General features: G+C 36.5%; 1 protein-coding gene across 1 annotated transcript in view; it reads right to left on the reverse strand.

The window, feature by feature from the left end:
* The window catches only part of LOC139739399 (uncharacterized), a 257,483-nt gene that overhangs the window by 214,318 nt on the left and 18,065 nt on the right, over positions 1–25,100 (reverse strand). Inside the window, exons 2-4 of the mRNA XM_071650020.1 lie at positions 20,252–20,500; positions 18,786–18,823; positions 17,250–17,400 (exon numbers count right to left, since the gene is read on the reverse strand). Coding sequence (XP_071506121.1) covers positions 17,250–17,400; positions 18,786–18,823; positions 20,252–20,500 — 438 coding nt within the window. The remainder of the gene's footprint in view (positions 1–17,249; positions 17,401–18,785; positions 18,824–20,251; positions 20,501–25,100) is intronic.

The following is a 25,100-nucleotide window of genomic DNA, read 5'->3' on the forward strand; positions in this document are numbered from 1 at the left end:
GGGACAAACGGAATGTGGGTCCCGAGAAATTGCATCTCATCTCTTTCATTTCCTTCAGAAACAGGATTGTGAGGGGAAAGCATAAAAATCATATGAGCTCTTTTGTGAGAGTTGCCCTGTCAGCAAAACAAGAATTAAATATGACTTGCAATGACTATATAATTCTCGAGCAGCTCAGACACAGACACAGTTACGATACACTTCTTTGAAGGGAACCATGGACAAGATGCTTCATATAGTCTCACTGAGCTGAAGCTGAAAAAGGTAAAGTGATGCTGCCAGTGTAACTTGCTACTATTTGTAGGTGAGCACAAACACAAACACAGCAAAGGACTTTCCAGGTGCATTAAATGCAGTTAGATGAGACATCAAAACTTGAAAATGGTTCATTCAGAAACTTGGAATCCTCAGGGTGGTGAAGGTCTGAAAATGGGCAAACGGTGGGTTGGACAACATTCATGGAAGTACTGTTGAAGAAAGCTTTGAAAACCACACATAATCCACTTCAAACATTCTCATCTGGAGGAACAGTTTGATATGGCATCCATTGCAACTGCAAGGTGAGGCAGAAGTAGGAAGACCTGAGCCTGTGTATCTCTGTGGTCCACCAAATCTTTCAAGCGGCAAGTTTACTGACTTAGAGGCACTGTGCTTAGGAACATTCCCAGCGTTCTCTATCCTGATGACAAGTTGTTCTACAACAACCTTTCGCATTTAGTCCAGATGAAGGTGCCACAAAGCATATATATCACAGTGTCCTCCCCTTTCTCCTTCGCTGAAGGATAATGTATGTGTGAGACAAATTATGCGTGTATCTTGATGTTAGTACTGATTTATCCATCTATATCAACTGAATTTAAAAGAAGGCAAAATTACTTTGAATACTGTCTGTTTTGCCTTGTTTACAGAGTTAATGAAAACCTTTAAATGCCTAATTCATTCCTTGCCTATCATGATTAAGGATTTTTAGTATTTTTAAAGGTTTCATAGGTAAACGTCACTTATATTGTTATATTTATGTTAAACATGATTTATTTGTATATATTTTCATGCTCAAAACAACTTAGACTATCAAAACATCAACTTTCACAATTCTAAGTGTGCGTAATTCATATTATTTTTTTCTTTTTAGATCAAAGATTACTTAATATCTAAATTGATATTTCTTTGTTTGTGTGTGTTACATTTCAAAAGCTACAGAATAGCATGATCCTCTTTTCAGGATGATCTACTGGACAGAAGTAAACATTTAGGGTATCAAACTATGCATCCAAAGGATGCTGATTTATTCGTCACAAGAAAAATATTGATCAACTGATTTTCACTTTAAGCACTAGGGGTCCATTAAGATCTAAGATCAATTTAAGATTACTTTTCAAAGTGCCATACGTTGAATTTAATTTATTTACTAAATCTCATCTGAATATTAAATGACGGTATTATGCAAAATCAAATTTAATAATGTACTTTTACATTCCCCCCCCCCAAAAAAAAAAGATTACATAAATTTCATTTGGAAAGCTCTTAACATATTCAATATCATTGAAAAGAAGACATTTCTTTTGATAATTAAAGATTTCGTGACTCCCATAAACATGGTTTGTATTACCTATCATGAGATAAAGTATAATTCTTAACAATAAAAATGTGATAAATGAGACATAAAACTTCTTATGAAATGAGATAATTCTTGTTAAGTTAATACTACAATTGATTTATTGTGTAGTGATATTTGAGTGTAGTGATATCAAGAAATTAACACATGGATTATTTGTAGCATGTACAGGGTTCGACATTAGTGGTGGCACGGGGCCACTAAAAACTGATGTTGGGCCACCAAATTTCCTAATAGGCCATCTTTTGTTTGCCCAATAGGGCAGCTAGAATTCAAAATTAATGTCTGTATTTCCTTTTATTTCACAACATTTCTTTTTTACGCCACAAAAATGTCAAATTCAAAGATTTTAGCAGCCCTAATGGGAGACCAGAGAAAAAAAAAATCAGCCCTGATGAAGAACCATGCAGCTCATATGTTTCAAACTAGAAACATTTCCTTTAAGACAGTTCCTCTAAGACTCTGAGGGTTCCTCTGCATACCACATCAGTGTAAAGTCAAGATGGATCATTTGCTATTACCATGGCAACTGCCTACTTGCAAGTGTCTTTTGTGGCTATTTTAAGAACTGCAATCTACGTAACTGAAGAGCATTCCAGTAGAGGTATTGTATCTTGATGATGAGTGATGAACTAAAAAATCATGTGAAATATGGCAGCTCAAAGCATTACAACATCATTCCATGATTGAAACTGTCAAGTAAAATTTTCTCACACAGAAAAAAAAATAACATTCAATACATCCTGACAGTGCAGTACCATTATAGGAGATGCAGCATTATAATCACCTGTTCCTTGTACCACCTTCTTTGCTTTCATGTAACTTTTTGATAGGATATGAAAAAAAAATATCCATCTTTTTTTACTTACCAACTTAAATGTTTCAAGAATTAATTCTACTGTGTTACTATGATGCCATGAAGACATTGAGTTTTATTATGTTTATGTTGCATCTGTAAATCATAATTTCATAATGGTTTGGATTCACTATGCAAGTACACAATGTACTATTTCACAAATCCTACTTCCCCAGCCTCCCCCCCCCAAAAAAAGACACATAAGGCCTCACTAACATTACAATGTTACACATATACATGTAAGGCTGTACCTAACTTACCATGAAAGTGACTTACCAAGGCCGACTAGACACATTTATACAGCTTCTATGTCCAGAGGATAGTATCAGTACATACAGTGTTTCTTTTCCAGGGAGTGACAACGATGAGTTTATGAAGTCGTGTATGAACAACACCTCACTTTTTGGCACAGCAAATATGCACGTATACATTGTACAAGGGCATCAACAAGTCTCTTTATTTAAAAAGAAAAAAGAAAAAAAAAGGATTTTATGGATTTTCATGGCATTGCATGCGCAGATGTTACTATTTTCAGTACACTGGTTGGCATTTTATTACACCAATTTAATGACCTCTAAAATTCCTCTCCGCGTTCATGTTGACTACACATACTGTATGCAGTGAACTCTTGAAAAAACAAGGGACAGAAGATTTTATAAAATTCTAGACACGTATGAGGTCTGTGCATTTTCATTCATAAAACACTAATCATATTCAGAGTGTTACCAAGTCACCTGCATTTGCATGGAGTGGATGCATCAATAGTTCACATGCACTGTGGTACAACGGTGCCCAGAGTACAATTGTCATTAATGCACTGCATGTCACAGAGATACACGTCATGCATACTAACAAATGTTTCCTAGGTCTTCCTGGGAGTTCTGTGTGACAGGAAGAGACAACCTACCAAATCTCAAACAATTCCTAAAATAAAAATGAATTTGCATTGAGCATGCATTCTAATGGTAGTTTATATGTCAGTTATACCAAAGGTCCACAGTAAAAACCGTTATGCCAAGTTCAGAAATCTCCATGTTTCTAAAGCCAAAAAAACCAACAACATTGCTTTCAGTTTTTTACAATTGGATTTAATACTCACATATATGTGTTATTTTCCTTCTTGAAATATTGCTTTTGTTCATTTTTATTCATATTTTGATATTTTACTTTGCACAATTTGGATACAGTTCCATAAGTTGATTGATTCTGGGTTTTTTTACTATGAGGATGTGGTTAAAGCAATTAAAAGTAAAATTAAACCTATAGAATTTATCCAAAAACAAGACAAGTTAGCCTGATGGGGAACATCACTATTTGAGACACTTTTTTAATATTTTCAGTATTTTTTTTATATATTCAATTGATGCAAAGTGCACATTTGCAAGGACTCAAATATCTGGTGATATAAATCTAATTGGAAATACTAAGTGCACAAACTGGCTTCTTCCTGTCTAATGATCCTGTATGCTGCTTCAGTTCCTTGAAATTGTCCCCTGGTATTGACCTGCAATTTGGAGCAAAGCACTGCTCAGTGGGAGCATATTTGATACTATTTGCTGATAATATGGGCCGTCTACTGAAACAATCAAATTGCGAAGAAACAATGGTATTTTCCTGTGGAAGGCAGGTCATGCCATTTTGCACTTTGTGATTGGCCAATTTTCGTTCAATTCCCTTCTACTTCAGCTGCTTTCACAAAGATGAGCTAAAATACAAGAATGCTTTCGAAACACGCTAAGGCACAATTCTAGGCAGAGACATTGCTTTGATGAGTATGCCCTCTGTTGTTTGTGGGCAGTTTGACAAGATCAGACTGCAAGAGTAAAAATAATAATAATAATAACAACAAACAAATTAAAAAAATGTTTTCAACAAACACCAACAATTTGACAGTCCCATCTCAACAAGACCTTTTCTGCAAGCTGCACGTTGTAGCTCAAGGTATTCACATTGAAACTGTCTTTACAAAGCCTCCTTTAGTACTTGGCCAATTTTGCTTTACCCTCCAAACATACCTTTCCTTGAACTTTTTCCATTGACAGGAAACTGACTTTTTTTTTCCTTTGAACAATTTGAATAGAGTGACTCCTACTCTACATACCACAAGAATCATTATTCTTGTTAAACATCATGGCTTTTCTGATCAATGCCATCAGAGTACGCTCAATACAGTCGAGTGATTTGAACTTGACAGGAAAGGAATGAATTATCCCTGTCATCTAGCAGGGCCCAAGCAAGCAAACACATACCAATGTCATGATAAATTGGACAATTCTGCATGTGGCAAGGCACAACAAATTACTTTTATAACCTCTGATTCAGAGTGGGGCCTGATTCAAGCAGGTACAGAAATAAAGTACTGCATGACTGCGAGAGAGAAGGACTATTGAAGAGAAAACGTGAACAAGCATTCCATAGCACAACAGGAGAACAGTCTTGCCAATCAGACTGCTATCGCTCTGCCTGCAAGTCAATAAATAATGGGCTCTCTAGATACCTTCTGCTCCATTTTGAAACCACCATAGATGAAGTTGCTACATTTAGATACTTAGACACATTCTGCTTTTATAGCAAAGAACGTCACAGGGTTTGAACTGTTATTCGAAGATGGTTAGGAAGAATCTTTGAAGACGATATCATGTGACTATGAACCAATCCAATTCCCCTGGGGCACTTTAAACCCTGCAGAACTCAAGCATTCCATTTTCTCCCTGGCAGTCAGCAGCTAATACAGTGTATAGTATACACTGATAACGCCAGAAGAAAATAAAAATCAAGGTGCCCACCATACAAAGAGTAGAAAACAAGTTAGTTGCCATTGACCAGCGTCTATACTGACATGTACATAGTATGTGGTAACGGAAATCCTGACACTTAATGGAAGTGACCACTAACTAATGGATAGCTATTGCTGTAGCTTCTTGTCATTGCTACTACTTAAATAGATGGGCAACACCAGAGAAACAAACTCTACCGGTGTTGTTCCCTACCTACAACGACCCAACCCCTCTGCAAAACCTCACCGATAGAACATCTCCAGAAAGCAGGGAAGCAGCCAGATTAATCCGAGTATTATAGTCCATCAAACAAAAACGAGACTGCTGTCCACTTTGTCACAAATGCTCATCCACACCAATCAACGAAGGAGCAGAAATGCAAGGAGATCGCGTTCTTTTGAGAACAGAATGTGAACTGCACCCCGGCGATAAACTTTTTTAGTACATCTCCGTATCTCGAGGCGGTGCAACGTCGATACATAACACGTAGCTGCCACGCACTGCATTCCCTGCAAGAGGGTTAGTAGCTTGGTATAGACATACGTAGGCAAGCCCAGCAAGGAGAGATAGAAACATGCCCTAATAAATCTTATTACGCACTTATCAGAAAACAAGCTATGTGCCGTCGATACAGATTGCTGCTACCTACCTCCCACTCTCCCTCTCTTTCTCCCCTCTCCATCCCTTTCATTCTCTCCTCTTCTAAGCAACAGTGTTTTCACTCGCATGTATTCCCCCCACTAGAGATCAATAACTCAAGATATCAAGCTGAAGCTACTCAAAAACTTTACGAGTTGGTGCCGAGAGAAAAATAAGTAGTTGTCGCCATTGACAATTAATCTATACAGGTTGAAAATAATTCATCATATATATTGCTTCAGACAGTATGCCTTATAAAATCTCTATGATGTAATATAGGCCTACCCCTTTATCACCCTTTCCCAACTCTTTCAGCCTCTACATATACACACATATAAATTCACTTGTCGGTCCATTTAAGTCATAAACAAGAAAGCATACTAAGGAAGTCAGATACATTGCAACAAACTCTTCCACTCTTCGTAACAAACAAACAATATCAATGTTTGCGATTATTTTACCACGGCTGCTTGTAGATTGGATGCCAGTCCTGACATTTCCACTGTGACTAAGCCCTGTGGTAGGTTATCAGGCTATTAGCAGCCCCTAATGGGGGCTCAAGGAGAACAGCAACACCCCCTGGTCATGTTGTACAGCAACTATTCCAGTAGGCTCAGGAAAAATCCAGGGGAATTCGATATCGTCACAAGAACTCCCGTTGGCTCTGTTCACAATAACATTTCTAACCCACACATTTTGCAGAATGCTGCAAGACCCTGGTTTTTCTTCTTTTCGATGCCAAATACCTTTTCTACCAATTGCTGTGTAGTACTAGCATATCAGTGTCACAAACGTTATCATATTAATGCAAAGAAATGCAGACTTTGAAATATGATCTCTGAACCCATATGTTCATGTTCCTATGACCTTGACAATAATGCTCTTTCTCTCTCCCTATCCACCTCTGAATCTATCTCCTTATTTAGCTGAATCTATCCGTCTAGACATCTATTTATATCAGTCTGTTGCATATCTATCCTAGATTCATCTGTCTTTCTGCCTGTCTGTCTGTCTGTTTAAATCTGTTTGTCTGTCTCTCTCAATCTTCTTTTCTTCTCATTCTTATTACACAAGCACTATGCTACAAGCCCTATGATTATTAGAATTAGCAAATGATTTTTTTTTTTTACCATTTTAAAACATAGGATGCATTGGTTTCATCACGCACACTATTACTACAAAGCTTAGAAATTGGAAAGGGGGTGTTCTTACAATCTCCTTCTGTTTCACTGATATTTGTAGCACATTTCAGAAACCTTTAAAGGAATGAATCTTTACCATTGATACCACAATATTCAGTGCTATGAATGGTTCAATAGAATCTCTGTACTGTAATACAAGACATATATCTTCTTTTAGATAAGCACCCATTATTATTAAAACATTCACAATTCCTACATATTATCAACATATAAATTCCTCTAAAAGAACAAAAAACAACCCCCCCCCCAAAAAAAAAAAAAAAAACCAAAAAAAAAAAAAACCACTACATAGTACGGCCACCTTCAACTAATACTAGTATCACCATTACACATTCCAGAAACTGATCTGTGTGTGTATTTTTTTTCTTCAAATACTGATATTAAATACAATTATATCAACATGGCTAAAAATTTGTAAAACTCAGGCACAGCTAAACAAGTATTACCTTTAAGAGGTAATATGTTTGGCTAAACAGGATGTTTCACAGCCAACATCCAAACCCTGTCAATGATTTCTTCCTCTTTCTTGTAACAGGTTCAACAAACTGACAATTACATCTCATTCAAAATGATATCCAGATCATAAAATTGTATAGGAATGTGTTCTCTTCAGCTTGATTGATATACATGTAAGAATGCTGATGTAAATTTGCTCTTATCATGTACAATTTTGGAATTTCTTTAATGCTCTCATGACATGTCTGAACTGAAGACCTATATTTTCCAGCAACTTTGTGAATGATGTGTGACATTTTGTGGGAGCCGAGGGCCTTTGAACGTTTCTACAGACAAATGGCGCTATATAAATGCTGTTTCATCATCATCATCATCATGACATCATGTGTCAGGTTTCTGGTGAAGTTGCTTTTGTAGTGACAGTCTACGCTGTAATTCCCTTATTCTCTAAAATCAAATGGATACATGTGCTTCATTCTCAAGGCAACCTTCATTTTATACATCACAACAAACTTAAATGATATACATGGCAGTGACCATTTGCCCAAGTTATCTATAATATCTTTGAGAAAAATCTACCACAGACATAGAAACCATCAGCTGAACAAACTATTTCCCTTTGTTCTTTTACAGGACAGATACATGAAGAAAAAAAAATACAAATCTGCTTGCGTTGTCCAACTACATAAACGCATAGATTGTGGTTCATGTCTAGGGTATCTATCTTGTGTGTGTGTGTGTGTGTGTGTGTGTGTGTGTGTGTGTATTTCAGACACCACAAATTGTAAGTCAATCCTGACATGAATATGGAAAGAGCATTTACTCACCCTTCAGGCATCAGCATTTACACTACAGCATGGAGACTGAAATTAAGAACCCCCTTTGCATGGTGCATAACCGACTTGTTGAACACGTCCTCACACCAAAGAAATCTAACATGGATGCAAAGCTCCAGAGCTTACCACACTGATCCCTATTTGTCTGGAACGTGGGATGAATGGGAAAAGCAATCCCCGGCTGTTTTTCGGCGGATTCTCGACTAATTCAAGCAAGCACAAAGAGCACAGTCGAGGAAGAGGAGAAAACAAAGTGTACATGCAGGACACACTCCAATAAACAATCAAATACTATGACTCATTACTCCAAACCTAAAGCCATTGTTGCACACAGAGCTCACTAAAGTACGGGTATTCCAAGAAGTGACCCTCTGTGTGCATACAAGAATATCTCTACTCTGCTTGCCTGAGGTGTGAAATGTCTCAACATTTTTCTTGTTCGTGTTTATGAGGAGGTGGTAGCTCCGGCAGACTAACAAAGCTCAACAGGGAAAGTAGAAGAACAAAGTTTTATAATGTATCTTCCTCTTGATCTACAATTGGCAGAAATATGTACTCTTACTTTAAAGACTGTAAAGTACATTTGTCAGTTACATTATCCTTATACTCTAAAGTATAATCCAGTTTTAGTTCCACAGAAATAAGCCTATGAACATATAAACATGTCATAGTCAGTAATATATACACTATTGTATTTAGCACCTAATCAAAGATTTGATATAATCATGGATACCCCTTTATACACAATCCCATCAAAATCATAATATATACCTCAACTGCAAGTTGCAGGTCTCAATGATGACAATTTTATCTGAACCTTGATTACTTGCTGGCAAATGCTATAATTAGCTTTCCACACTGATACTACCATGTGAGTGCAGATAATACCAAATGTACTCTTGTACTCTTGTACTGCACTTGTTTTGTTTGCTTGTTCATTGTTTGATTATTCATCAAGTCTCTTCCAAATGCTGAATAAATAATGATAATGATAGTAATCAAAATAGGAAAAAAGATTGAACACAGACTATCAATTAAATTGCCTGGTGACGACAACATTTTCAGTGGAGCCAAGGAGGCATACATGTACCTCCTTCGTATTGCCACCGTTATTAGAGAATACATGTTTAAAATGCTTTGATATTTCTATTTATTGCCTCGAATAAAGAACAAACATTTCTGCATAACGGAACTGATATTTACGATGCCGGTGAAGTTGCTGAATATTTTAATGAATATTTCGTCAGTATTGGATCAAACATCCACTGATTATATGACTGATATGAACAATCAAAAACTTCTTATTTATATGAAGAAACCTGTTACTCATACTTTATTTTTTTAAACCAGCCACAGCAGATGAAAATTTGGATATTAGAAGGGCATCAAAATCTCAAAAAGCAATGGTTTTGATGATATTGATCCAAATGTGGTTAAACATGTTTTACCTTAGGGCAAGTCCAAGCTATTTGATCACACAAGACTGAAAATTCAAAATGGGTCAATCTACATAAACTTGGTATCATTTTAAAGCTAAGAAGTTGAAATACATGAATTTCATAAAGAAAAAGTAAAAATCCTTCCGCATAACCAGCAATAAATTAATTAATCTGCATAAATTAAGATTTAGAGTAACGCGTGGGACATTCAAAAATTCTGCATTTTAAAATACATCTTTTAATTTTTACAAGTTTTTATGAAAATAAGTATGGTGACCTTAAGTCTGACTAACAAGTTATCATGACTGTGATTTTCAGTTTCTCAACTGATTAAATATGCAAATGAGGGATGGGCCAAAATTAGCGTGTCCTACGCGTTACTTTTTTAGGTCATTATTTCTCATTTGCATAAAAGTTAATGATCTAATTGACTTGAAACTTTCACCAAATTCACAATGGACCTAATCATATCCAAAAGATAAAAAGTTAGTCTGATAAATCTCATACTTGCAATTTCCAATTAAAGGGACTGTACAGTACTGGTTGAGGTAGGGATTCATGTTTTGAACATTCCTAAGTGAGATAATGAAAAGCCTCTTATGAAATATGGAAGAGCATGTAATTCTAAAAAGGATTCAACGTTTATTTGATGAAAATTGGTTTTCAAATGGCTGAGATATCCCAAAAAGTGCTCATAATAAAAGGCGACATGCCCCAACTTTATTAGTATCTCTTTGTTTCACCTTGTTTTTGGATATCTTAGCCATTTCAAAACAGATTTTCATAGAATAAACTTTTTATTTCCCTTAGAACTGCATGCTCTTTGACATCTCATAGAGTGGTTTCTGAATATCTCACAAAACATTAAAAGCTAAATCTTCACCTCGACCAGAACTGTACACACACTTTAAATTTAGTAACGCGTGGGACATTTTAGTAACGCGTGGGACATTTTAGTAACGCGTGGGACAATTTGTGTACAAGTCAATGGAAGTGTACTAAATCTTAATCTTCAATGGGAAATGTGTACATTATTGAGGGATTTTTTGTAATTTTCTGAATTCTGACTTGAAATTTGGTGAAAAGTTCCACTTTGGATAAATAATTCACAAAAGATCATTACATGCTATTTTCAAGGTCACATTCAAAGTCAAATGTCAAAAAATAAAGGATAACACAGGCATTTCATATTTTTTATTATATCTATTGTTCTGATGGGTCTAAATCATTTGAATTTGCTAGAATTTATTAGAAATACATCTATTTACATAATTAGTACCCCAAATTAAAGTTTCTCTGAGCAAATGTGCAATTCACATCACAATATTCATAGTGACAAAAATGTCCCATGCGTTACTTGTCCCACGCGTTACTATACCTATCTTTCTATAATTGACCTTGAGAGGTTTCATGATTTTTTCTGACATGTTTTGTTTCAGGTACAGTTATTGTTGTAGGAAAAGATGTTTGTAATGATTTTATAGTATACCAAGTATTTTCACAATAATTGAGATAAAAGTAAAAGAAGAAAAAAAGGACAATTTTTGTGGTCCCACGCGTTACTGGAGAATAAATTTGCATAAATTAAATACTGAATGCGTGATTCTCATTATTTCTCTTGTTTTGAAAGAAGATACCTACTAGCTATCAAAAGCAGCCCAACATATGAAATTTCAATCTTGACAGTGCAATATAGGGCTAAATCTTCTTGTGATGTCCCATGCGTTACTGGTGAAAAATATCTTGGACTTGCCCCTTAATATATTGTTGAACCTTTGTTGTATATTATGTAACTCTTCTTTAAAGGGAAGATAAACCCCAAGAGCAATGTGGATTGAGTGAAAGCAGCAACATTAGTAGAACACATCAGTGAAAGTTTGAAGAAAATCGGACAATCGATGCAAAAGTTATGAATTTTTAAAGTTTTGGTGTTGGAACCGCTGGATGAGGAGACTACTAGAGGTTATGACGTATGAGTGGACAAGAATACCAAGAAAATATAAAGAAAATACTATAAAAATCAATTTTTCATGAAAATTACAAATTCCATCAACTTGATATTGACATATGTTAAGGGTAGCAATTATTCCCCCTGCTTTCTGAAAGCGGTTGGTCAATTGCTCTTTCATAATTCTAGAAAAGTGAATTTTTGTCGAATTTCCTTTATATTTTCTTTGTATTGTTGTCCACTCATACGTCATATCCTCTAGTAGTCTCCTCATCCAGCGGTTCATACACCAAAACTTAAAAAATTCATAACTTTTGCATCGACTGTCCGATTTTCCTCAAACTTTCACTAATGTGTTCTGCTAATGTTGCTGCTTTCACTCAATCCACATTGCTCTTTGGGTTTACCTTCCCTTTAAGTACTGGTATTGTACAGTCTAAAATGAAGTATCAAAGTTGTTCCAGCTTTTTTAAAAATCTGATGATCCTAGAATATTTACAAATTACCATCCGATATCTACTTTGCCTTGTTATTCAAAAATAGTTTAAAAAAAATAGTTTTTACTTGTCTTTATGAATTTCTAATTTTATTGAAATTTCAAATCAACTGAAATATGATTTGCCAAGTTATATTTTGTTAGCTCTTTATAATCCTTATATTTCATCTGTTTTATCTTACTGTAATTCTATCTGGGGAAATATGTATTCTTGCCAAACTCAGTCTTTTCTTACTTCGAAAGAAAGCAATTCAAAATTGTACGAAATCGATTATAGAGCATCAACATCTCAACTTTTTAAATTATTACGCACCCTTAAATTGCAAGATTTGAATAAAATGCAAATATGTTCTTTTATGCAATGTTATAATGCTAAAACTTTCTCACCATATTTAAAAAATATGTTTTCTGTGAACTCTGATGTACATAATTACTATGATTGTCAAATTACTTTAATTGATGGCATTTTTCAACTGGTCACATTTTTTGGAATACTTTAGATTTGAGCAAACTTAATATTTCATTCAATAATATCTTCAAAAGATAATATAACAAAATGTTGATTAGTAAGTAATCATACTTTTTAACATGGATATATGGGTCTTCTTTCTATTTGTATTATGGTGTTTAAAAGTATATTTTTGTCATGATTAATTTGGCATATATCATTTTTTGAATTATTCTTTATAATGATTATATCAAGCTGTGGGGTATGTGCAACGTAACAATCCTATTCTGGCTTTCTACGTACATACCATTTTCTGATCAACTACGCACACAATGATAATTAATGAGCTTGTGTTCTTAATGTACCTATGCTATGTTATCTCCATGTTGTTGTTTTTTTTTCCATAATCTTGCCCTGTTTTGTCAATGTTTTAATTGGTTTATATCTACAATTTTGTACGGTTTTCTCATATTCACATGTATTTTTGTATTCATATATTAAATCGGAAGTAAAGATTGTACTGATTAATTGATATTTTTGTTTTGAACATCATTCCCTCTGATTAACAGGGATTAACTGTCACTTATATCTGGCCTCAGATTAATGAGACAAAAGAGTCTCAAGTAAAAAAAAAAAAAAACACAAAAACAAAATTGGTCATTGAGATTCATCATTTTCAGAGACACACAGCCTTTCTATGAAAGAGACACGTTGAGAGGAGCCAGGCAATGCCCTGACCATTTCCAAAATCTAAAAGGAAAATCAAGAAACATTTTCCTTCCATATTTTCATAGACTCCATATAAACCAATATGTTTACAGAATTCAATTTATCTCAAAGATGATTGAACAGCAGTCTCCTCAAGCAACAAATTTCCACTGTTGTATGTAATATATCAATGTCTGCATTCTGTCCGCAAGGGTTCAATCTGCACTGCATTACAAAAAAAAATAAATAAAAAAACTCCTCACTCTTATTGGAAAGACAAGATGGAAACAACAAACACGTGGGGTGTTTCACCTCGCTTTTACATGTACTGAGAGGGCTTAATTTGAAACACAATTGTACTGAGTTATGACACATCATTAGAATCATTTTTCAAAGATGTTTTCAAATCATATTTCGCCAGAATTGCAGAACAAAAGAGTTGTGTGAAGAGATTGACCTCAAAACATGTTTTTTTGGGGTGGAGCATACGATGACCTTTCAACCACTTCCGCAGAAAGACCGAGCTCCTCGAATGCTCACACTGCAGTTAAAGTTCTGAAACGCGTTCTGAACTGGAACTCAAAACCGCAGAATCCACGGAGCCTTTCTCGGTTGTGTGAATGAACGATTTGAATTGTAATCGCAAAAAAAAAAAAAAAATTGTTTGTAATTCAGCATTTATCACAATTATGTTTCTTGATAGGTGTGAAAACGACATAAGTCAGTTCAGTTTGTGTGTTATGGTAAGGAACACCCTGCACGGCCCTTTCAACTCCTCTCCCACTGGACTCGCAAATGTCCCAAAGGATAAGCTTGCCCCCTTTCCTGCACTCCATGAATTGAATTGTTCCGTAAATGCAGGCTAGCCCCACCAAGAAGAGCCTGTGTGTATCTAGTGCTCCAAATTGTGTCAGAAACCCTTCTCCCCCGCAACACAGTGGGAAAGCAGAACTGAACATCTGGTCCAGATACAGAATATGGCGCACTCTTAACAGCCTTGCTGCAAACATATTTTTACTACAGTCCACATCATTGTTCAGGGTTTAGAGACTTGGAAAGATCAGAGGTGATTTCTTTGCCTGAGCTTTAATAATACATGTAAAAGAGACAACAGTAAAGGACTCACAAATGCAGGTCAGAGTTGGGGAAAGGAGAAGATAAACTCCAGGCTAAGGTACAGTTTAGAACACACGGCAATATGATTGATGAGAAAAAGAGCTTGTGTATTACACAGTGTGCCTAAGCACTCTGTGGACCAACTTATATCAGTAGGGCAAGACTTGTCTTTAAATGCTTGGGACTGAGGTATGTAAAAGAAAATAACACTTATAGAAAATGAAAAGATTAAGAAAACAAAAACTAAAACATAGATGGGAAGAAGTATGTACTTCTCTTTCAATTTCTTTCTCCCATTCAGAAGAGTGAGACGCAGACTGTGTTCAATGTTCATCGTGCATGCAAGCGTATGAAAATTGCGCGCAAACATTGCCGGGTCTGTAAAGGTCAGAGTGTTAGAATATTTATGGTCCAACATTGTGCCTCATTACCCTCAGGCTCACTGGGTTTGTTTTCACCCATCTCATGAGCAAGTACCCTACAAACATATTTTGCGTCCTTCTTCTGTCCCCCCCCCCCCTTCTTTTTCTTTTGTCCGACAGTGTAAGGACAAAAAAATAACAACAGAATATTGTTAATGCTTGTTCTATTTCCTTTCCTCACACATGTACTGGACTACGAGGTTGTACAAAATGGTTGCCAAAATTTAAGGCCAAGCAACGCCTATGACCAAACTGATCCCAACTGATTAATTGAAAATGCATGTATGCAAAGGTAATACACACATACATGTAGCTATCAGACCACTTCTACAACATTTTTTTTTTTTAGACCAGTAACTTTCAGACCGTCAGTTTCGTGAGAAGTGACACATGCTAGGAAGCCTGTTGGCTTCAACCCCAGCTGTGTGTAAAAAACTGACCTTACGCTGCCATATCATTAAAGAGTAGGGGGTGGTTGTCCTTGACAGTCTCAAAGAAGCTGGTAAGAGTGGATACGCTTCAGGCACGGACACATGTGTCAAAATCTGCTAATGACCTCATTACATCCTCCTTGGAATCAGGCCAGTCTAATAACTACGCTATGGAGACTCAATCCACTTCATTCTTGACTATCTTAATGGTAGTTCTACGTACAAAACACGGAGGTGAAAGTAGAGCGATAATGGTACAAACAAGGCAAGAAGTTTTTTTTTTCTTCCTTTTTTTTTTTAATGAAAAGGACCATTACATATAGCTACAGGAGTGATTACAGAAACTGACATGATTCTGGTGAAGCATTCTTTTTTGGAAATCTATCATAAAGATACAGGATTTCGCATCTCCAAGTCAGGACAAAACTCTTAGCCCTGCCTCTCGGAGTCTGAGCATCAAGGTCAAACAGGAGGTTGGAAATGAAATTATTTCATTGTGGAATATAATGAAAACTATTATTACAAAAATATATATACATATATATATATCGACAAAACTTCACAACTACATAGACGACCAAATCATGATCAAACATTTCAAGAAACGCCTTCAATAGTAATCGCTTAACAGCTGGACAGTGACCAAGGCATTTTAAACAAAGTACAGGAGAGTTCACAAATACATCCCGATTTCTTGATTGCACATCCTTATGACAATCTGAGTAGAAATGAAACACAACCTATTTCAATAGACAAATACTACTACGATTAAAATTCAAGACAAAGGGAGGATGTATATGTATTAAAGATGGATTTAATCTGTGCCTGTAATCATTGCCCCCCCCCCCTTCACTATACACACACACACACACACACACACACACACACACACACACACTCACATAAATACCAGTAAATACGCAAATAATGTCGGTCCCATTTCAGAGTCTCTGCAGGCAACTGACGAAAAAACAATATCAAACAGGCATGCTGTCCCAAACGAGAAAAAGAAAAACCTATAATTGTAAACTAAGGTTTACAGCTTGTGGTTAACGAAGGCTCCATAAAAGTACTGTCTGGCAATGCAGTTACAATAGAAAGTCTAACATGAGCATGTGCATTGCACATTATATTACATGCTCATGTGTAGCTACACAGTAAAATGCCACTACTACCTGCAATTTACAATCAAACATTGCCTATATTCCAAGGGCACTAATACCAGCAAACTCTGTCGGAACACTAAATTTCCTTGAGCTTCTCCTGGAAACAATGCTGTTGCATCGCTCTGTGGTGTGAAAGGACGAAAACAAGCTGTCTATTTTTAAGTACCATATAAAATGCACCATGAGCTGAAATGTCTTTTCTACAATCGATAATCTATTTGCAGCATTGGCATGTCCAGTGTATTTTGAGGATATTACTATGATGCTAATGAATGCATTTACAGCTATACTTCCAATAAGTTACAAAAACATGAAACACATGGCTTTATTGTAATTAGGAACAAAATCCTCCTCATCAGATGTGGAGGAAATCTATTATATTTGTCTGGATCAGTTTTCTGCATTTAAATGCTTACATATTGCCATCCACTAAACATTTCTCTCAATGAACAATGGCCTGGAAAAAGGAATCATTCGGAATCCTTCCTTGGCTAGATGGTGTCCCCTCACACTAAAAAATAATGATATAATGACAATCAAAGAGATTGTGTAATTTTTCTTTTCGAAAGTAAAGCACAAAAACAAGCACATAATCAAGACACTGCTGGGCACTAGTTGTAGGAATCTGTGAAAGTGCATATCATGCTGCTTTCTACTAAATGCACACAGTGTAGACCGCACTTGCGTAACTGACCTGGTATGATGGCGCTGTACGTCTGATAATCTGTCCGTTTGGCTGATGTCACATGACGCTTTCTGCTGCCTTCAAAGACGAGGAAAACCTCAGATTCCTCCTCAGGAGGTTGGCTGAGAGGACCGAAATTGATCTTAATTTGGCCCCCTCCCTATAAATGAGAAAGGACGATGTCACGTTATATATGACAATAATCAATTTATTTCATTACTAAAAAAGAATACAAAACACAACAGAAGTGCACACACTTATTTCTTCTGATTCAGATATTGGTAATGCTCCTCTCAAATAGTAGACAATGATTCACCAGTCGTCAATCAAAAGAGAAAGAGATTTTCTTAAAAAGTTGCTCACAATCTAACAGGTTATATAATCATATCTCTGCTAGTGCCAACCCCTCTTCACTGGAAACCAACTGAATTTCAAATTTTACTTAAACCTTTGTTGCCGACATACTTCTTGATTCTGCACTGCAATGTAACATCTCTATGCTGCAATGATATATCATCTGGGAAGATGTCCTTGACATTGAATGCTGGTTTGCTTGAAGTGCTAATGAGCATGCCCTCACAAGGAATGGACCATTAAAAACATAATTACACAATATATGATATGCAGGACTATTGACTTAAAATCTGCTTTCCTTTTGCAAATTTAAACTTTTAAATCCATTGAATCTTTCGGGAGCTAAATGTACACAAGCTTGCTCGGTCTTATTTTGTGTACTGACAGCTGACTGCACTTATAACGAAGTCTTTGGGACTGGCAGTTTTCTTTTGTTATGTCGAAATTTCGTTATAACCGAACAAATCAACAATGAAAAAATATAGAGGGGATAATATTTGGGCCTGAATTTTTACTTCCTTGTAACCTTGTTAAAACTGTGTTCATTATAACAGGAATGCACTGCACATTGCTTTCTCTGTGTCTGTCTTGTTTAAAGGACAAGTCCACCTTCATATGGTATACATTACAAGGAATGAGAGAATGCAGCAATATCAGTAGAACACATAAGTGAAATTTGAGGAAAATTGGACAATCTGTTCCAAAGTTATGAATTTTTGAAGTTTCAGTGCCACCATCGCTGGATGAAATGAAAAGACTACTACAGATTGTGATGTCACATGCATAGAAAGATATAAAAAAAAAGTAAAAAGAAAATTCACATATTTTCACTTTTCTTGCATAATAATAGAGCACTTGCCTTGCATCTTTCAGAAGGCAGGGGGAATAATATTACCCTTAACATATGTCAGCAGCAAGTCAAGGGAATATGTACTTCTTTACAAAAATGACATTTTGTCCAATTCTCTTAAACATTTTCCTTATATTGCACTACGCATGTGACATCATACACTGCAGTAGTCTTCTCATCCAGCCATGACATGACGTGAACATTGCCATTGTTTTGACAAAATGTTGCACTAATTAACATGACAAATATTTAAATTTGTGATTTTGTTATACAGGCTTGTCACCTGTGGCACAATGTGCTCACAAATGAAACAGAATTCGTGGCAAAAGGCAATAACTCACATAGAGAGGAGATTCCACTGGTGCAAAAGTCATTTCTCCTGCAAAACAGAAGCATATGAAAGCATAGAGATAAGTGTACCACATAAAGCCAATCACAAATATTCATGAGTAATTCCCTCAATGCACTCATAAACGTTTCACAACCCTTGTGATTCCGATGAAATGTCTCACAACCCTTGTGATTCTGATGAAATTCTATCTGCAGGGACCGCAGTCAGTGCTGTGATGGAATTTGATCTCAAGATGCCATTAGAGGTGTTAGTTCTGAAAATCCACTGGTAAATCCTCCAGTTGTGTGGTTACAAAATACACATCATTTTGATGTTGCTGCTCAAGTAGTTGATAATGTAATAGCTTTGGGCTCAAAATAAGCCAGCAATTTTATAAACGCAAAAGCACTTACAATGATAAAGAAAATACAAACCACTGATGAGTTTCATATGATTTCATCACTCTGCAAAAGCCATTTGATAGAATGCCTGATGAGATAGTCGAATTTTACATAAGATACAAGTCAGATAATCAAATGCATTTACAGAACAAAAAGTATCATCCAATTACTTAAAATACAAGATATACATTATCTTGTTTCATTCTAACATAGTCTCATAATTTCAACAATATTGCCAACACACTCTCAATGATCCCTTTCATTTGCAATTTCATCCAACATCTCATTTAAAGTTTGTTTGTACAAAGTTATCTCTCTTTTAAGCGAAACACAACAAATGAGAAAAAAGGGAATAACTGAGCTGTAATTCTTGCAACACTATGCATAATAAACAATGAAAGGGTAAGGTACATGTAGAGAATGGCAGATCTCTGGACCACCCTGTAAAATGGTCTGTTCAATGTTGGGTGTACATTGTGTATTGAGCAAAGTTTAATGCTTTCATAAGGAGAGATGAAACAACAACAGAGCCCATGACTTAAATAAGGGAATTTAACTGACTGCATATCAGGGGTCAAAGTTTCACCAAGCTCTGTATTTTGTCTGATACCTGTCTCATGCTCTCTACATGAGGGTTGGCATTTCTAATCAGACAGACCATCACCTCAATCAACTGTAAAGAGTCCCATTCTAATCTCAAGGGCCCAAATTCACTAAGGTGGTACAATCATTGTCCGTGGTTTAAACCATGGACAAAGACCGCAGTTTTGTTTGGGGTGCCAAGTGTCGCATGGAATATTTCGTTACAAAATCAGTCATTTTGTTACAAAATGATCATTTTGTAACAAAATGACATTTTGTTGACGAAATGAATATTTTGTCAATGAAATGGTCATTTCGTCGACGAAATGACTGATTTCGTAACAAAATAGGCCATGCAACACTTGGCGCCCCATACAAAACTATGGTCTTTGTCCATAGTTTAAACCATGGACAAAGACTGTACCAACTTCATGAATTCAGGCCAAGAGGTCCCCCATCTTCCCAACTTGATCCTAACTGGGTATGGCTTTACCTCTGAGCGGAGGAGTTGTCATTTCTGGAAGAGAAGCTGCATTGACCCTGTTCTTGAGGGCCAGCCGCCTCAGACTGGGGTAGGCAGAGCTGGAAGGGAAGGGGCTGGGGCTCTTCTTACGCTGGATGCGGGGCGGCAGGCATTCCTTGGAGGACCGGTACGAATCGCTGGTGTCCTTCTCCGCGCCCTCTTCGCTCAGGACCGCGCTCCGTGTCTTCTCCCCTTTGCCAGCGCTGTCGGTGTGAAAATCTGCATCCAAGACAACACATGAACAATTTGATTTATTATCATCAAAACACGGGACTGTTCTTTTTTAGTCAAAGCATCAACCCAAGTTTACAGCTGTTGTTTTTTTTCCCCCACATAATGTGCTACTCAAGTACAAGAGTCTGTCATACATCAAAGGGTCGCTGGATGTTGTAGGTCAGTAGATGACGATACTCCCATACAATGTACTGCTTGTTGGAGGAGACAGAGAAGTAGTCAAATGTAAGCATGCAGCATTTTTGTAGTGAATTCAGGGTGGGGCTTGTACTACCCTCTAGCTGTCTTGATGTATGTACACTTTTTTTGCTTATGTGTTGATATTTCTGCATTCTATGCAGTACAAGTATTGTTCAAGTTTAATGGATATAAACCATAAAAGCAAAGTTGAATACACTTCATCACGGTCACTGTGGCTGCTTCAGGACGTGAGACATATTTCTTGGGTTCTTTTTCACTGCCTTGCAAATTTTTAATGTTCACTAGCACTTGCACAATTATTTTTTCCATATCAGTCATAAAATATCTCTCAAGCTCCTTCAAACTTGCTGGTTTTGTGTCCTTGCTTTTCTTCAAAACCACGCACTACACATGTGAAGCAGTGATATCACCTTTCTCTGAGCAATCACCGTATGCTGTATGCCATGTAGCCATAAAACCACCTGCTGTATCAAACATTCTAATTTCCATCAATAATGATATTGAAAATTTATATTGCGCTTAAGAAGGAAGTGTTTCTAAGTGCTTTACAATCAACAAAAGAGAAAATTACTATACATAACAACTAAGTGTACAAATTATCCACAATTACAAAATCATTATTTCTGTACTTGAAATAGTTGACCTTTTTTTTTTTTTATGTCAATGGAGATAGAGAACTGAATATGAGTAGGGAGGTTGTTCCAGAGAAGGGGGGGGGGGGGGGGGGAGAGGGGGTGTACCAATGTAAAAAGCATGATCACCATAACATTGTGGATGTGATCTAGGGCCAAGTTTAAGCTGAGCTGTAGATGACGTTTTCTCTTCCAATTGGTCTCAACCATGTTTTAACGACTTGCAATCAAAACCAGTATGTGTATAAAGCCTAAGCAGTAATGTGGCTCATATATTCAACATTTATGGGGAAACATTATACTTATGGAGTGTAAACAGAGAGCATGAAAATCAGCTGAAATGCTTATGGCACTTCCTACAAAACACATTAAATTCTTAAACAGCACCACAGGTAATGCACCATATCAATTTTTTTGCTTTAAATGGGGACAGATAATCAGTGCTTTTCACTGTAGAAGTACATCAAATCTGGTAGTCTAATGTCTCTAATTCACTTATTTTTACATTACCTTTATTGTTTATCAATTTGATCAATAACTTCCTATCAGTACAAGTCTACAAGGAACATACAGATTACTGTCAGCAGCAAACACACATTCACTTCATGCACATACATGTGTAATGATATCCCATTCTCTTTTTAATAATGATGTAACAAACTGCAGTCTCTGGCACAAGAATGGGCCTCTAGAGATGTACACAAATATACAGAAATTAACATCAACTACCAATGACAATGAACACTTTCCATCAAAGTGTATTATATAACATCAAGGATGCCAACCTCATAACCAGCACTGCAGTGTCCTGGGACATGTGTAGTAAGACTATTGGGAAGAACTGTATCTTCCATAAAACTTTCAAAAAAAGTTCAAAGTACTGCAAAAAAAGGGTAACAATTGGCATCTATAATAACATTCAATACAGCCACATCATTCTGAGCCGATGATGCATGCAGTCTCACGCCCTGTGTACAGTGTAATTTCACGAAACAGCTTTATATAAATATATAACTGTGTTATTGCAAAGTGCACACGGACAATGAATTAACGCTCTTCACTCTTACCATTGCTTTTGGTCCAATGAACTCCCATATTCTCCAAGTTTTAACTACCTTATCAATATTACTGCACCACTTCCAACAGTGGATGTGTATGGTATCGGCTTGCAGCCAGCACACAGAACAATCATCGTATATCCCATGGATTGTACAAGCTCCGACTCTTCTATCATCACGAATGATTCCAGGCACATTGAAATTTCCATTAAGAACATCCAGCAATCATTAACTGCATCTTCTTCTAAACACAGTGAGGGCAGGATCCTACAATACTGAAGGGTGCATGAGAGAACAACAACAACAACAAAATTATCTCCACTGTTCCACAGCAAAATGTTGATGCACCACTTTCACCAAGCTTCCACCATTGCCAAACCTGCAAGTCAGAGACCTAGTTGTTTTGCAGCTTCCACCCTTGCTGGATAAGACATTACAGTTTACATTGTATGACTTCAGGCACTTCTCCTGCACTACCTGTTTATAGGTTGCCATGGCAACCTTCTGAAAAAGTCGGGGTTCATGACCTGCTGGTGAGGGCAGATATATATTTCCCACTAGTGACAATGCACCACAAATGTCAACAGCACACAAATTTCCATACCAATGGGGAACATGGTATGCAAAGTTGAGATTGGGACAGTTTTCTCAGATTTTCCCCTTCGCTGGACGGTAATTGAATTAGGTACCCCGTTAATGTAATTTATAGTTCTCCATAATTCAACACAGAAGGGAAATCAAACAATTTTAGGGATGTTGAAAGAGCAAAGCTTGCTTATTTAAAGACATATCTTAGATTTTCCACTGATACACATTGCCATTTAAACACAGATAACTGCCTCTTTTTTTTAAAATTATTTCTAAACGCTATTGATTAAAATAATTGATCTGAGGTACCATAAATATTAATGTATGATTTGGTTTAGTCTTATTACTAGCCACTTACATTTCTCTGCAGCTATAAAATATGAAACAATATGACTATGGAGTCATTTACAACTTGAAATGCTCACTAACTTCCCAAAAGGATACCATTCTATGAGATCACACTGATCTCAAAGATATTTATTCCTCTCTTCACCTCCTGATGAGTAGACAATAAAGAATTTGTAACATATCATGGAATAAGTAATGCAACCATGACAATTTAGACACAACATTGACTCTATAACTATCATTGTCATCACCATCATCATCACCATCATCAGAGGTGCTTTGACTTTCCTACAACTGCACAGTACTCAAAGTGCTTCAATTTGCTACTGATGGGTACCACTTTAATATCATACAAAAGTGTCTATTAAGCTTGAAACCCTGGACTTTTGACTGACAGCCCAGCATGCAATCCAATGCACTGCTGGATCCCTACTTATTATGACTATAACTATAATCATTCCTATGATTCTATACCACATCAACATCTATCAAATATTATATCGTAATACCTAACCATAAGTGTAATTACAGACTGTAGCCATCAAAAATCTACCAACAACCTACTGCTTGCTATTCAGAACTAATCAAATTTTCCTAATAAAATGTGGGATGGATGAACGGACGGACAGACAGCCAACAAACATGATGCCTCCAGCACCCATCTCAAAAGAGGCATAAAAACATCTGAACCTTGATATTCAACTTTTTTATTCTCATGCTTACACAACTTTGAAGACTACAGTCTGGCACTGAAATCTAATGCCCACATTCTAGTGTTTTAACTCTGTCCCAGAACACTTGATTACAGCCAAGTTGAACAGAATCACAACTGGCAGACATTTTTTATTTTTTCTAATTTTTTTTTGAAGGACGCTGTTCACACACCACATATATTGTGAGTATGGTATTTTGCCAATTGAGACTTGTACGACAATTTGACAAGTTGTTGAATTTGAAATCGAGAACCATGGTGACAAAAATGAGATTTAGTCTTTCCATCATTCCTTTTCAGGGGAAAATTTTGTAGATGAAACACAGTGTATACACTGTATGTTGTATAGGAGGTACGTAATTACATGTATGTAATGCTTTCCAAGTTGTTCATTTTGTGAATATCAGTTGACAGGTGATCTGCAAAAAATAAAAACACTGTGAAATATACTGCCTTACATATTGACCCAGTAATTCAAATCCCTTTAATAGTCATCTTAAATGCATGTCTCCTTTCCCTTCACATTAAAAAAAAAAAGGATAAACTTCATTAACACCCAGCAGAAAGATAGTGACCTTGACTAGTGTCTGTATCATACATAATATTGTCCTGGCATAGAGAAGGTCAACAATGAAATTACAATTACTTCTCCATGCTCTGAAGAAATTCATGATTATTCTGTATAATGAGCTCCTGGTCTGTTAGTACAGATCGTACTTCTGCTATTTTATGCCATCTCCCATTCACGGCAAATAGAATGCGCCATGCAGCCCATAGTCAGACAAAAAGGCTGACACAGAATGCTCAGCGTATATATATCGCAATCCTTTGCGTTCCTCTTCATAATCAGCTGTCACGCTCACTGAGTGTTGCCCGGGGCTATGATTCACATATATTTCAAATTTGCGCTTAAAAGCTGGTGGGTGCTCCTTATTACCTGCATTGTACACAAATGCATTGGCCCCCGCGGCGAGGAAGAAATTGCTACATCCAGGGGAGAGAGTTAATTGGGTGCGAAACTCAAACGAGAGGATAACTGCCTCATC

Source organism: Diadema antillarum, unplaced genomic scaffold (assembly GCF_040938485.1).
Source record: "Diadema antillarum isolate AM-2024a unplaced genomic scaffold, OU_Dant_1.0 seq00000798_RagTag, whole genome shotgun sequence".
NCBI lineage: Eukaryota > Metazoa > Echinodermata > Echinoidea > Diadematoida > Diadematidae > Diadema > Diadema antillarum.